The 15,747-nt window shown below is 31.1% G+C and overlaps 3 protein-coding genes across 4 annotated transcripts; 2 read left to right on the plus strand and 1 right to left on the minus strand.

Moving 5' to 3' along the window:
- The first annotated feature begins 140 nt into the window (after positions 1-140).
- On the plus strand, positions 141-4,279 carry LOC115715293 (ribonuclease 3-like protein 2). Of its 2 annotated transcripts, XM_030644143.2 has the most exons (6): positions 141-767; positions 1,554-1,706; positions 1,796-2,175; positions 3,146-3,383; positions 3,568-3,806; positions 3,899-4,279. In XM_030644143.2, exons 1-4 carry the CDS (start codon positions 360-362, stop codon positions 3,318-3,320), a joined length of 1,116 nt encoding a protein of 371 aa, XP_030500003.2. In that variant the 5' UTR covers positions 141-359; the 3' UTR covers positions 3,321-3,383; positions 3,568-3,806; positions 3,899-4,279. The 2 variants fall into 2 exon arrangements, with proteins under 2 accessions (XP_030500003.2, XP_030500004.2); XM_030644144.2 differs by having other exon boundaries at positions 231-767; positions 3,146-3,379; positions 3,568-4,279.
- A 1,231-nt stretch (positions 4,280-5,510) lies between these two features.
- LOC115715066 (uncharacterized) lies at positions 5,511-7,866 on the plus strand. The gene is made up of 4 exons (XM_030643859.2): positions 5,511-5,944; positions 6,040-6,827; positions 6,994-7,166; positions 7,298-7,866. Exons 2-4 carry the CDS (start codon positions 6,060-6,062, stop codon positions 7,431-7,433), a joined length of 1,077 nt encoding a protein of 358 aa, XP_030499719.2. The 5' UTR covers positions 5,511-5,944; positions 6,040-6,059; the 3' UTR covers positions 7,434-7,866.
- Positions 7,867-9,109: 1,243 nt separating this feature from the next.
- Positions 9,110-12,285, minus strand: LOC115713878 (nuclear transport factor 2). Its single transcript, XM_061114692.1, has 9 exons — positions 12,112-12,285; positions 11,859-11,993; positions 11,171-11,483; positions 10,833-11,086; positions 10,516-10,729; positions 10,146-10,267; positions 10,002-10,067; positions 9,823-9,922; positions 9,110-9,552 (listed from the first exon to the last, which is right to left on the minus strand). Exons 1-9 carry the CDS (start codon positions 12,148-12,150, stop codon positions 9,410-9,412), a joined length of 1,386 nt encoding a protein of 461 aa, XP_060970675.1. The 5' UTR covers positions 12,151-12,285; the 3' UTR covers positions 9,110-9,409.
- Between the last annotated feature and the right edge of the window lie 3,462 nt (positions 12,286-15,747).

Raw genomic sequence — 15,747 nt, forward strand, 5'->3', positions numbered from 1 at the left:
CTAATTGTAGATTACAAAATTGGTGTGTAGAAGTACCATAATCTCAATCTAACCATATTCACATTCCCACCTTAAAAAAAGAAAGATAGATACGAAATAGCCATTAGTTTAGAGAATTACAGCTCACCAAATAAATTAGATTTTTTTTTTTTGAACAGAGATTTTTTTTTTTTTTTTTTTGAAAAACAGCCCAAAAAGATTATTTATTTATTTATTATTTATTTATTTTGTTTTGATAAAACCAAAACAAAATTTAAATTTTAAAAAACAAAAACTATAGTAATATAAACCCCTCAAATCTTCCAAACCGAACTCTCTCATTCAAATTTTTCTTCCCATTTTTTAATCTAATTAATTTCATGAATCCTCCTTTCTTCTACGCCGGCATCGAGCTGCCGCCGCCGAACTGGATCTCTCCACCACCGGACGATGCTGCGGCGATCGGAGCAGTTGAGAGGATCGTCGGCTACTGCTTTAAGAACAAGAGGCTTTTATTTGACGCTTTGACCCACTCGTCGGCGGGGGTGCTGATGGACTCCACGGCGGCGTCGGCGTCGGCGTCGTACCAGCGGCTTGAGTTTCTAGGCGATGCCACGTTGGGACTCGCCGTCAGCAACTACGTCTTTCTGGCTTACCCTGACATTGATCCCGGCCACCTCTCATTGATCCGCTCCGCCAATGTGAGTACCGAAAAGCTCGCACGCGTGGCCGTGCGACACGGCCTCTATCGCTACGTTCGCCGTAATGCTGCAGCTCTTGATGAAAAGGTAAAGTAAATTGTTACTGTTTTGATTGAATTTGGGATTTTCTGAATTTTCAACTTTATATTATTATAGTTTGTTATAAATATGTGAGCATTTTGAAATTTTAATGTTTTATTATTATTAATATTGTTTATTTTTTTTGGGTTAATTAGAATTTTTGTGACATGTTGCAAATTATGACTTAAAAATTATTAATACATGAATAATTATTGAATTAGTAAAAATAAATAAAATTAAATAAAAAACTTTTTATTCTAATAATAACCTTTATTCTAAGAGAGTTTTATTTAAAGCAGGGGAATGTGTTTTTGGGGTTTGCATGTATATCTAATTTGTTGAATTTTTCCTTCTCTAATTATTTCTGTTAAATTTGGTTACAAGTAACCAGTTACCAATAAGTGATAGTTATGTTAGTTAGACCTATTGCCAGCTCACTTATCCGAACTGAGTTCATAGAGAGATTTGAGGGATGTTAAAGACTTGGTGTGTGTTCGATCACCAATGTCTCGAGTAAATGTATATTCATGAAGCCAAGCTTCCTGGTTTTTGAGTTTTTAATCTCTTTGTTTATGTTGTAATTGTAGCTCAGTTCATTGAAGATCAATAAAACAGAATTAAGCTCAATCTTCTCCCTCATGTGTTGTGTCTTTAATGTTTCTCCCTCATGTGTTGTGTCTTTAATGTTTTCAATTTGAGTTGATTCTCATTGGTTTTGAATCAAGTTAGCTTTGTTGATTTCAGTTTTCGGTTTGCTCATATGCTGGGTTTGTTTGCAATGATTTTTTACAGGTTAGGGAATTTTCCGAAGCTGTATGTAAAGAAGAACATGGAGTTGCACATGGTGGGTCAATAAAAGCACCTAAAGTTCTTGCTGATATAGTAGAGTCTATAGCTGCTGCTGTATATGTAGATGTCAATTTTGATCTTCAAAAACTCTGGGTGGTTTGTACTAAAATCTTATTCCTTTCACTTCTGTTAAAAGTCTTCGGTTGGTTAAGGAATTGGTTGTAATTCATTGTGTGTGTTTGTAGATTTTCAGGGGTCTTTTGGAGCCAATGGTGACACTTGAAGACTTGCTACAACAACCCCAACCAGTGACCATGTTGTTTGAGCTTTGCCAAAAGCATGGTAAGCAAGTTGACATAAGACATTGGAGAAACGAGTCCAAAAACGTGGCGAGTGTGTATGTAGATGGCAAGTTTGTTGCGTCCGGTTCTTCAGAGCACAAGGAGATTTCTAAGCTAAATGCTGCTAAGTTAGCTTTGTGCAAGCTTTCGAAATCACTACCGAATAATATTGATGGTTTGTCGCAGATCATGAATGGTATTAAAGAGTCATTTGAAATTGAAGGTGCGAAACAGAAGCTACATGAACTTTGTGGCAAGAAGAAGTGGCCTAAACCAACTTTCAAGTAAGAATTTTTTTACTTCATTACGAAAAGAAAGATACATGAATTGCTAATTTGTTTTAGTTTGCTAAATAGGTTGAGCCTTAGAACAACATCACAGTAACACAGCCATATACAAAATTAGCAAAACAAGTTAGCTATGTTTTAACTTCATTATTGGCTCCGCATTATTGATTTTCTATTTATATTTTGAACAAATAGGATTTATTCTCCCAAGAACTATGACCTTGTATAGTTTTGTTCTCTGAATTTATCTTTGTTGCAAAAATTTCTTTAGAACTGTAAAAATTGTTGCAAATATCCTCTTGAAGTTGTATTATGATTATTTCTTTAAACAATTTGTTGATATAGTATTAACATAACGTTAATGTAACCCAATTCAAGAGTCCAGATTAAACATAATTGCATAAATAACAGTCTAATTATGAATTATGAGAGTATGTATGTGCATTCTTAGAGCTATTGTTTGTATGTTTAATGTCAATAAATTGAATTTTAAGTAGCTTAAAGTTATTAATCAAGTATTTGTACTTGCAATTATACTTGCAACTTATAGTCACATAACCAAATTGTTTTAAAAAATGAGCAAAATGTAACTAGTGGGGGATATTTGCAACAATCTGGATACTTCAGCTGAAATTTTCGCAATAGAGAAAAATTCAGGGGCGAAATTCTTATTTATTCTTTTATTTTTAGGCTGAATGGTGAATCCAGGACTAGCTTTAGGCATAAGCGGACTAGGCCCCGTGCTTAGAACCTGTACTATACGGGGGCCCAAAATAAAAAATGAAAGGTCTCTTTAAGTTTTTATTTAAGTTAAATTAAGTGTATTGTAAACAACAAATATTTGTAGGTTGATTGGTTAAGGTATATGACACATTACAATACGCAATGGTAGCTTATCAATAGTGTAGAGTGTAGCAGAGTTTCCCAATTTTGAGATATACTGATATCCGTACGGTAAATTGTTCAGAATGGAGAAAGCGGAAGGGCCTGCACATGAAAGAACATTTGTGTCCTCTGTTAAAATATCAACTGTAGATGGTGTACTATTTATGATGGGAGATGGAAAATCAAGAGTAAGAGATGCAGAAAGTTCTGCAGCTTCTTTGATGATCCGCGCCTTGCAAGAATCCGATATACTTTGATGCAGCGCTTCCTTCTTCATCGTTTCCAATCTCCAACAACTAATTGGGTCAAGGATCAAGTATGTAAGTATCAGGGTCATTTACACTTTTTCTACTTTTCTTTCATTAACTAACATCATTTATATACTTATATATTGACTACTTGAATTCAAGTGGAGATGCTGCTTCAAAGTTGTTTGAAGTGAACAGATTTCTATCAAAATTTTGAGTAAAGTTTCTTTTTTCGTTTTCTTAAATTCTATGGCAGAATCGGGATGTTCAGGCTTTGCTTCGCGTCGCAGTGAAGCAGATAAGCACTGTATTTATACCTGGAAGTGAAAAAAAATCAGAATTTATCATTGATGTTGTTGCTGTCAACAATGTTGGGTTCATTCCCTGATTTTTAATTTTTGTTAAAAGGTTTTATTTGTAGGGTGCTTTTAACCTCAAAATGATAGATGTTGATGATGACATGCCTGAAAATTTAGACAAACTCAAATATTGAAGGTTTGTCAATTGGCCTATCTCCATAGGAATTGAACCATTAAGATTAAAGTTTTAATTGATGTTAAAACTGAGCTTATATCCCTGTCGGTCAGATTGAAGTTGCAGAGATTAATTTCGGAGATTGTATCGGTGACATTGTTGCAGACAATCCCAATTCAAAGAAGGAAGCTTTCTCTCCATTTGACAAGAGCTTCATCTTGTGTTTGAGGTTATGAAGATGTGATCTTAAATGGAAACAAGAGAATAATGATGATGGTGTTTGTTGTTTTTGTGTGAGAATTAAAATAAGTTGTTAATGATTGAATACATGACAAAGGTATATAAGTGCATTTTTGTTTTTCGATAACACTATAAAAACATCTCTAACTATACATTTTGAAATTTAAGAATCATTTATAGTTTTTAGTTTTATGGTGGTGTTGAACATTTTAATAGCAATATTCTATTAATATAAATGATAGTAAGTTATATCATATTTATTAGTGTATTAATTATTTTTAGTAAATTTTATTTTAGATCTTTTACTTTGTATTTTTTTTAATAAAGCTAATCAAGTCATAAAATAATATAATTAGTCTCGTCATAACATTTTCAACTCAAATATTATTAAATTTTATTTGATAAACAATTAATTCAGGTACTATTTTAAGAATTTTAGGATCAAAAATTTCTTTTAATAAACAAAAGTTCATAATTTTTTGTAAAACACATAAATAATATTTACACTTAAAAAAATATATTTAAAGTTAGTGAAAAGTTTGCTATAACAACAATACACCATTGCAAAAAAAGAAAAAAAAAACTACAATATACTTGTCAATTAAAAAAAAAGGATTAAAATTTCTTCAAATATTAATAACAAAAAATATATTTTCACATTATCATACCAAAAAAAATCAATATATATCCCAAATTCAAATTAAAATACATTGATAAAAATCCTAATGCCAAATAAGTGAATGGAATATATAGAAATTTGAGTAGTCTAAAAAAGACAATATTCTAAGGTTCGTTAGTTTATTATTATTGAGTCTGATCTTTGAATTTCGGTTGTTTTTGTTAGACAATTAAATATTTAAGGAGATTTTTTTTGAGAGAATTTCTTTTTTCAATCAAGTAGTTGAGTTATTTATTTTTTTTTTTTTTGAAAGGAAAATCAAATTTTATTAACCTTCAAACTCTGTCACTAACATAGGTAACAAATCAATTGGAACATTTTTCATACTGAAAATACAATCAGAATAAAATAGAGACGCTTTTGCAAATTCATGAGCGACTTTATTTACTGACCGCTTAATAAAACAAAAATAGACATTACTTAAATTATACACCTACATATATCACATTATACATTGAATAATCTAAAAAAAAATTATGAATTATTTAGTTGAAATCATATTGTTAAAATTCAACAACTTAATTTCTAAAAAAACATTCTCACATACTCAAAATGCCAAATACAATAAATTCAAAGAAACATTATGCTAAAAAAATGGATATAGTTAAATTATGGCAACGAAAAAACGAGATATATTCCCAAAAATAATAACATTAAAGGAAGTTCAACAAAACGACGACGTATAGAAAAGCTGACGCGGTTAAAAAAAAACACACACACCATAATTAGTAACAAACAAATTGTACGGACAATAAAACACAACAAAAACCTACAAATTTTTTATTTTTTGGAAACATTTAAAACGTGGGACCTTTTCTATTTTGCTTTCAATCATTGAATATTTTTGGATCACAACTCATACTTCTCTCTCTCATTTGGGGTTCAAAAAAAGAACAGATTTTTATATTTAGGAGAATCAAAGGGTTCATATTTTTTGATCATACAAATGTGTGGCCATCCATTCATTTCATTTTCTTCTTTTTTTTTTTTTCCCAATTTTAATATCTCTTAGAAATAAATAAATAAATAAAAGAGCTTGCTTTTCTGGGTCCAGCCAAGAAGGAAGAGATATTTTTTCTTGCCTTGATTCCCACTTTCTCTAAAGATATTTTCTTTAAATATAATTACAATAATTATATATCTATTCCCACCTTTCAAATAATATCTCTTTAAGAAAAGGGTTTTTCTTTGGTTTGGATAATCTTTTCTTTGGCTGATTTTTTGAGGAAATCTCAAAAGGGTATGTTTGTTTTTACCTTAAAAATTGAATCTTTTCTTTAATTGTTTGATAATGTTTGAGATTGTTTGTCAAAATTTGATTTTTTGTTTTTACAGAACAAGATAAGATTCAAACTATGCTGCTTAGGAGTTCATCAACACCAGTTCTTGGATCCCTTCTCCAATCTTTTGCTGAAAGTCCAAATAATATTATGACTATTTATAATAATTCAAATAATAATAATAATAGTCACAATAGTCCCAACAACAAATTTGGTTTTCTTCAAAATGGGTATCTAAATCTCTCTTCAGTTTCTTCAAATTCCTCACCAATTGATAGCCAAGTTAAGAAAAATTGCTTGGAAAGAACTCAATCTGAAGGTAACTTAGAGGGATTATTAGGTTACGAGTTACCAGTTACCAAAATGTTTCCAAGGAGGCCTAAGTGCTTGATGCTTCAAACCATACCTTCTTTCTCATTTCGAAATTCTAATGGTAAGAATGAATATGAAGATGATGATGATGATGATGAAAGAGAAGAGTTAGAAGAAGATGTTGATGAAAGGGAGATGAAAAGCAATGGTCTTGGTTTGGAGAATGTGATGATGATGATGAATTTTAATGAGGATGATATGACTAGTATGGACAAGATTTGGAGTATGAGTAGTTTTGAACAAGAAAATGAGAGGAGGGTGTCTCATAAAATGCGGGTTGTTGAGGTTGGTGGTGGCGGTGGCCGCGGTGGTGGTAATGGCAATGGTGGTGGTAATGGAGACTTTAGTCCATATGGTTCAGGTGGGAATGAATGGGATAAGCAAGGGTTTGAAGAGTATTACAAGAAATTGGTTGAGGAAAATCCTGGAAACCCTTTGTTCCTTAGAAACTATGCTCAGTTTCTATATGAGGTAAAAACTCATTTTTATAATCGAGTTTTCTTATTATTGTAGTTATTTAAGATATCTTGTTTACGATATAAAAATCAAGGGTTCAAAACATTCTATTAATTTAAAACTATCTGAATATCGAAAACATGAATACAAGTTGTTTAATTGTACTTTGTTTCTTTGACAGGCAAAGAGAGACCTTAAAGGAGCTGAAGAATATTACTCAAGGGCAATTTTAGCAGATCCTAAAGAAGGTGATATGTTATCACAATATGCCAAAATAGTATGGGAATTACACCATGACCAAGAAAGAGCTGCAAGTTACTTTGAAAGAGCTATTCAAGTTTCTCCAAAAGACAGGTACACACAAAGTACTTACTTGTGTGATTTTTTCTTACAAGATAAATTTTTTGACTTTTGAGTGTTTCTATTTCTTATGATTTGGTCAAATGTGTTGACTTTTTGGAACTTTGTTTGTCTTTGAATCTCAGCCATGTTCAAGCTGCATATGCAAATTTCCTTTGGGAAACAGAAGATGATGAAGATGAGGAGGATGACGACGATATGGCGGGAGAGCTTCGCGCCATGACTGCTAATATTCGTCAAGGAACCATAGCTTCTGCTTAGAAAGAAAAGAAGGGATGATCTTCTTTCTTATAGTATAGCCTTAAAAATGTGTGTTAACCCCAAATGAAGAGACAAAAAGGATTAGAAGAAAGAAATGCATATAGGTACAACAAATCCGTACATGTGACTTGAGTGAATTAATGGAGATTATTGTGTATAATATGTCACTGTATTACTAAGAGTAATTTCTATTAATATGTGTGACTGGAACATTCAGTAATTACAGTCCCCATTAGTATGTAAAGACCTTAAATCCCCCTTCAATACAACACCAAAATCATATATGTCAAAAAAACAGTTTAGTACCAAAAATCCCAAAAACATAACTTATCGTGTTAATACTTTTGTAAGATGTAATATTATTGGTGCAACTTAATATAAAAGGGAAATTTGATTTTCTATACTTAGAAAATCAAAAAATTTGATTTCTAAACCAATAATTTAAACCCTAAAAAAACTATACTTTTTTTTTCAAAACCCCAAAAATACCCCTCTCATTATTCTCAACCATCTCTCTCTCTTCCTCCTTTCTCTCTCAAAGCAATCCCACCCGAAACCCAACTAAGAAAGCACCAAATCCAACCGATCCACCTCCGGCGTTCCACCCAAAACGCCGATCGACCACCACCCACGGTGAACCACCGCACCCACGGTAGACCGCACCCACCCACCGACGGTAGACCGCACCCACCCACCCTAGATCGCACCCACCCACTCTTGACCGCCCCCACCCACTTCCTGCGATTTTCTCTGAAACTTTTTTTTTTTTTTTCCTGCGATTTGAGAGAGGGAAGAAGACAAAGGTCCGATGGTCGGACCTTGGGGGTCCGATGGTCGGACCCATCGGACCCCCAAGGTCCGACCATCGGCCTTTGAAATTTTTTTTTTTTTTTTTTTTTCGCGAGTCTGGAGAGAGAGGAAGAATGGGTCCGATGGTCGGACCTTGGGGTCCGATGGGTCCGATGGTCGGACCCATCGGACCGAAGGTCCGACCCGCTTAATTTTTTTTTTTTTTTTTCCCCGCGATTTGAGAGAGAGGAAGAGAGAGGTCCGATGGTCGGACCTTGGGGTCCGATGGGTCCGATTGGTCGGACCCCATCGGACCCCATGGTCCGACCATCGGACCTGGGGTGTGGGATTATTGGGACCGGCTAGATAGAGAGAGAAAGAGAGATAGTTTTAGTTTGGGGGTATTTTTGGGGTTTTGAAAAAAAAGGTATAGTTTTTTTAGGGTTTTAATTATTGGTTTAGAAATCAAATTTTTTGATTTTCTAAGCATAGAAAATCAAATTTCCCATATAAAATCCCACTTATTTTACTTTAATAAGAGAAATACTAAAGCGCTACAATAGTGTCTAGCATCCTTTTACGTGTTAATATCGCTATTGGTTCAAATAAATATCAGGATAACTTTATAGAAATATTACTAGTTAATTGCAAGACGACACATCTAAGAAGTATTAGACACGATTAGCGCCTAATAATAATACTCCTTTAATAAATATTATAAGAAATCACTAACTAATTATAAAATTACACTTCATCTTGGTCCGGATTGAACTTATCAATTTATGCTACAAATTACTCTTATAATAATGAAAGGCTTGTTTTGTTTCAATATTGAAATTCAATTAAGATAACAGAAATATGCAATGCAGAGCATAGTAAACTCAGAGTAAACAAAAATCACAATGTGATGAGCAAAAATCATTAAATATGTATATGTTAAAAACAGAACACAAGGCCCCCCTTGAAATTGCATGATAAAAACCATTTCAAGGGGTAAAACAAACCAATACTCGCTAAAGAGTAAAAATTAAATGTTACCATTCAAGTAAAACACCACTCAAAAAGTTCTAATAAATTTTTTTCCTAGAAACCGTCAGGGAGGAAAATATTCCATCCGGGAATCGGCCGCTCCCTAGAATGCTTCATCATCAACCACCAACAAGGGATTTCGTCCCCTCTCTGGTTTTTTATCGAGAACCTCGAGATTGGAAACCATTGCCTCTCGGTCTGTTGTAGTCACTGTCCTGGTTTCCACCCCTACCGAAATTTCTACCACCAAAACGCCCTCTAGTGGACTCTGGTTGGTAACCACCTCTGCCTCTTCCCCGTCCTGGTCAACCAATGAAAAAAGCAAAATTAATACCGAAAACCATGAAAAGAGGATACGGAAACATCTTAGATATGATACCAACAAAAGTGTAGTTTGAAGGGTTTAATTTGTTTATAGTGAAAACTAATAATCGGCTCTTTTACACAAGTTACTACATGTTATCGGGATCTTAGAGTGACGCGAATTAAAGAACATGAAGCAAATAAAGGATTTTTGCCATACAAAACGAAATGATAATAAAATGATGAGGAAAAGAGTATAGCCACATACTTCCTCCAATAGCTCCACCTCGGGAAATACCGGTGCCATAGCTGTTAGGTCTACGCTCCTCGATATAAACTTGCCTTCCAGTTAATTGAATGGGCGATGCCTAAACAACACAAGATTTTAAATTGTCTGAAACACATAACAATACTATCTGAAAGAACGGGACATTCATTTGAACAAACCTTGAGTGCATTGTGAACGCCAAGAATATCTTCAAACTCGACGAAAGCATAGCAGAGTCCAATGTCCTGCACAAATCAATTAAATTTGTAGTTTCTTGAAGGATATTAGGTAAAATGTCTAAAAAGTATAGAATGAATTTCAACCTTGCGGCTCCTGATGAACACCCCATCAGGCTTAATGCGGCCAAAGTACTTAAATTCTTCCTCAATCTCCTCTTCAGTTATATCAGGACACAAGTTTCTCACGTAGACAGATTTCGGTTCACCTGGTTTTAACGAGTTCAAAATACGGAACTTTAAAAAACAAGCTAACTGCAGTATTAGCCATCTCAACCAAATAGAAGAGATCAAGTTTTCAAAGCATTTTGTCGAAGTCTTTACAGATCTTAATCGAATTTACACATTTGGGTAGAAACTCAATCCTTTCTCATACGCTAAAATATCATACTTGGAAAATTCCCTAGAAATGCAACATTAATACAAAAATAAGATGACAAAGAGAAAAGAATTTAACCTTCATCATCAAAGCCATAGCCTTCATCCGCTGCCTCCACTCCAGAATCAGGCACAACTGGCGATGGAGAGTACGATTGTTGCTCAACATACTGATGGTTCCAATCTGAAGAAGCTTGGGTTCCCGTAAAAGAAGTTTGAGGTGCGACTGAAGGTGCAACGGGAGGTGCAGCTGGAGGTGCATTTGAAGGTGCAGACTGCCCTTTGGCGAGCAACTACCAATTCGCAATCATTTATAAACGAAATAATTAAATATACATACTCGAAACAATAAAATAGTGAAATTTAAAGATTAAGGCCCAGGTACTAAGTACATACAATCGAAGCATATGTTTTCTTAACAGATTCTCCAACAGGTTCTTCCACTGCCACCGATTGGGCTTCTTGTACAGCATTAGCCACAGTTTCAAATGGAGCAGATGCTTCTTCTACCGGACTTTCTTCCACCACAACTTCTGTTTCCACTTCCTCTTGTTGTTGCTCCGGGACACTGTATACATCAACTGGATCATCTTCAATATGAACAGAATTGACATAATCCCTGGCCTCTTCCTCCAAATCATAGTCAGAAACTGCAAAAAAAGCTCTAATTTAGACCCGAGAAAAACAGAACAGTTTTCGACGAAACAAAACCCCCTATTTATTGTTCAACTGACCTGGTGGCTCGGGATGAGGGCTAGGAATGTTCACTTGGGAATCAAATTTGCTTTCGGAAAGCTCGGGTGTTTGATGCTGCTGGTAAATTGTTTCATCATTAATGTACTGAAATACATCATTGAGAACAAAATAACCTTTCTCTTGAGGAGCCAAGAAAAAGGTTTGGATAAAATTTCTCCTAAAAGCAAAGTCCTTTGCTTTAACAGAACCCGAAACCACCACGAGTATACCTCCATTCCAAGACTCAAGAGAATTGATTGTCTTAATCTCTATAGCAGTAAAATTCAGAGACATAATAACTGAATGAATTTGCTGCAAAAACAATCAAACAAAAAAACCCAACAAACATAAAGTCAAACAAATCAAAACAATCAAATCTACAAACAATAAACAGAAACGCATTGGTGCTCTTTGGTAAAATTTTCAATATTTGTTTTTTCTGATTCAACTGAGGAAAATTTTCTCATTTGTTCTTAGTAAATCTCAACAATCAAATCCACAAACAATAAACAAACAATTATTGGTACTCTTAGGTAAAATTTTCAAATTTTGTTTTTTCTGATTCAACAAAGAAAATTTTCAAATTTATTCTTAATTTCTAATTAAATAAACAGAGAACCAATTAATTTATATTTATTTCAACTAACGATATGGAATTCAACAAATACAATCCAAACAAAATATTACCAGCATTTCAGAAACAGTATCAGTTAAATCGCCATCGATGCGAACCATAGAGCTTGATTCAGTGTAAAACTGATAAACTAGATCGGGTTGCTGTTGAAGAACTTGATAGTACTGTCCCACAAAGTAGGAGCCTACCTGAATAATCCAATCCAAAACCAAACATAAATATACATAAATCCATCAACACGCTCCAAATGTAAATTCACACGTAAAGATTGGATTTTTTTCAAACATTTAAAAAGAAAAATCGAACCTGAACAGCACTGACAGGACCCGGATACGCATTCGACATGGTTAAGGGCACAGATTTATTCAAAATCTAGAAAGAATGAAGCATGAACAGACGAAATCCTCTAAAACCCAAGGGTTTGCAGAACATGCGAAACTGTGGTGAGTTCGTAGTGAGAGAGAGAGGTATATAAAAGGTAAAACAAATCTATCTATAAATATATAATAATAATAATAATAATAATAATAATAATAATTAAGTTATAAATAATGATTTTATGAGTTGGTTTTGATTGATTTATGTTATACCCTAATTACATATTTTATTTTTCAATATAATTTATTTTATTTTTTTTTTTGAAAATTCAATATAATTTATTATTTATATGTAATTAGTTATTCTTTTATTTATAATAATTATTTATTAATTAAAATTCATAATTTAAATATAATTTTTTTTTTGTAATAATTTGTAATAGTTATTGTTATTCGAATTTCGAGGGATAATTGATGAATATTTTTTTTTGTATCTATTAATTAAAAATATTCTTATATTGTATTTTATTAAAAAGTATCTATTTTTGTAAGTGAGTTGTCTAATATACTTTCATTTTTCACTTAAGTTTAGCATAATTTAAATTAACTTAAGGGATATAATGTGGAAATCATTTATAAAAGTAGGTATATCTTAAAAATTATAAAAATAAAGGTAAAAATAAAACGAAGTCTGAATATGGTGTAACTTCTCTTAAGCCTGCAAGTTTAAGACAAAGAAGATATATAAAACTAAAGAGATGAGAAAAACTAATAAGGATGCTCTCATGAGATATCTGGGAGAAGAATTCAAAGGGTTGTTTAGGATTACCCGTCATCCAGAAAGTAGCTTACATGGTATGTCTATGACGCGATATCGAGAAATCTCGTGACTGTCCCTTCTGTTAGACTTTAGAAATGCACACGACAAAGAGGAGATCACCTTTTAAAAGAGACACCCACTACTCTAACATTTCTTTCCTAATGATAGCTTGCGCCTCAAACTTGTCACTGTCAATAATACTACATCATACAGAAGGCAAATCCTTGGAATCGGGGCTCACCTACCACGTCAAATAATTCAAATTATATTATTAAATAATGTAACTTCCCTATTAGTAGGTTTTGAAGTTTAATCACTCAAAATCTTAAAACAACCTAGATCTATCCGACCCAGCATATATGTCTATCTATAAGTATTACGTATCTCGTCCATATAAACGGTTCGAAAATTTAGTGGTTCATAACGAGAGAATACATTCTATAGCCAATAGTTAATAAAATTAGACTAAAACTCATTAATGTTTCAATTACGTAAAAATATTATTTTGTTTTTTTCTTAATTTTTTTAGTTTAATATTTTGTTATAGTGTTTTCAAAAAATACGGTAAATATTATTAAATTATGTTTATTTTAATTATTTTACATTTTATTTATATGAAAGTTAAAGTTAATCCTTTTATATCATATAACATTTTAATATTCTCTATTGTAAGTTTTTCTCATTGTTCCAACTTTTGTTATTTTTGTTTTTCATTGTTTCAAGTTTAGAAAGTTTCTATATTATAATATACATATTTAAAAGAGATGATGTGTCGTCCTAAAAAATTATTTGATGTTATTTTTTTTTTAATTGGATGATTTAACTTTGGTGATTTTTTTTTTAAAAAAATCCCACACCACTTATAAATCATTGTAGGTTTATACTTTGTGGCTATATACATGTCACTATTTCATTTATTTTGATTACTAGTAAAACTAATACAAATGAAACTACAAAATCTAAAATATAATTATGGATATTTTATTAAAACAATTTCTTTAGAATCTTGTATCATGTTGATTTTTGGATACAACTTAAAAATAATAATTTAAATATAGTTACGAAAATATTCAAGGGGTTGCTAATTGTAAATAGGGCCTAGAAGATATCGGATTGAGGTAAGAAAAAATAGTTATACTTTATACTTGTACTTTTTATATGGTTTGAGTACTTAGTGAGATTTGTTGAATTAATTGTATTAAAACTGTTGAATATGATAGTTTCGGTAAAATAGTATTTAATCGATGGATTGTATATGATTGTTTAATCATGTTCTAGTTACTTGGACGTGGTTGGAAACCACACATGTATGGTGATGTAGTAAAGTATATAATAATAGTTGTTAATTAATATGACCATTCTCGTGATAACATTTGATATGTTGACGCTGATTAATTCAAAATCTTGAAACTCACCCAATAGAAAAAAAAAATAAACTCGAGAATACTATGAGTTCAGGGAGATGAGTTTGAGATGTAAAAATAAATGAGAAAATTGAAAATATATAAAAGTAAAAAAAAAAATCTATCTATATATATTTTATGAATATTTATAATTCGATTGATTTATATTATACCTATTATAGTTTTATTAAATTCTTTATTTATAAAAATACAATTTAAAGTTTTCAAATTATAAAAATGCGACTTCTCAGCAAAAAGTAAAAAAATAAATGAAAAACAATAATAAATCAACATCAACGCAACCTATAAATAAACTATAAAACAACTAAAAAATAATGAGAAAATTAGCATTATGACAACTATAAATAAATTATAAAATAGCAAAAAAATAGTTTATTATTTATACTAAAGTCCGTATTTTTATAAATAAAAAAGTTTAAACTGTAAAAATGAAAATTTACCAGTGTCAACATACTTTTGTAATTTTTCTAAATTTTTTATCTATGTAAAAATTTCATTATTTATTTTAATTTTTAATATATAGTAATTATAATTTTTAATTTTTATATATATATTTTTATTTTTATAAAAATTATTTCCATTTTAAAATTATGCTATTTCCATTTCGAGGTTATCTTATATTTATTTTATAAAATATATATATAAATATATTTTGATGTTATGTTGTTTCTATTTCGAGATTATGCTATGTTTATTTTTATAAATGAATAAAAAATTAATTATAAAAATATAAATAAATAAAATATCAATTATAAAAGTATAAATAAAAAAAGTCTTCGATGTTATTTTTTTCTCATTTTTTATTTATATTTTGCTGATCTAACTCAAGTAATTTTTGTTGAGAAATGGGACAAAACTAGTATAAAAGAAAAGAAAAAGCAAAATTAAATCTAATAAAGGTATAGAAAAGCCTTCACACACCCAAATATGGAATAGAAATTGAATTTTAATTTGGAACCATAAATGGTACCAAAGAATCTACTTACTCTTTCCATATTTTACAAATATAAACTCAAAAGGCTTTTTTAAAAAAATAGTAATACAAGACTATTTTTTTTTTACTAAATTAGTAACTTATTAGTTATTAATTATAGAATAAGTTCTTTTGATGAATACAATATTTATTTTTAATTGTATAAATATTCAATGTTTGTAAACTATAATTTTTTTTTTTAATTTTAACAATCAAAACTCTGTTATTGTTTTAAACAAAACATACCATATTCTAAATCGTTGACTCTAAACATGTAGTATCAATTACTTTCAGATATTTGTTTAATAAATTCAAAATAATTCAAAACAAAATACAACTTAAAAAAACATTACAATTTAACAAACATTAAGGTGTCGTTTGGTAACACTTTTGTTTTTTAATTTTTTA

This window comes from Cannabis sativa, chromosome 4, assembly GCF_029168945.1.
Source record: "Cannabis sativa cultivar Pink pepper isolate KNU-18-1 chromosome 4, ASM2916894v1, whole genome shotgun sequence".
In the NCBI taxonomy this organism is placed as follows: Eukaryota; Viridiplantae; Streptophyta; class Magnoliopsida; order Rosales; family Cannabaceae; genus Cannabis; species Cannabis sativa.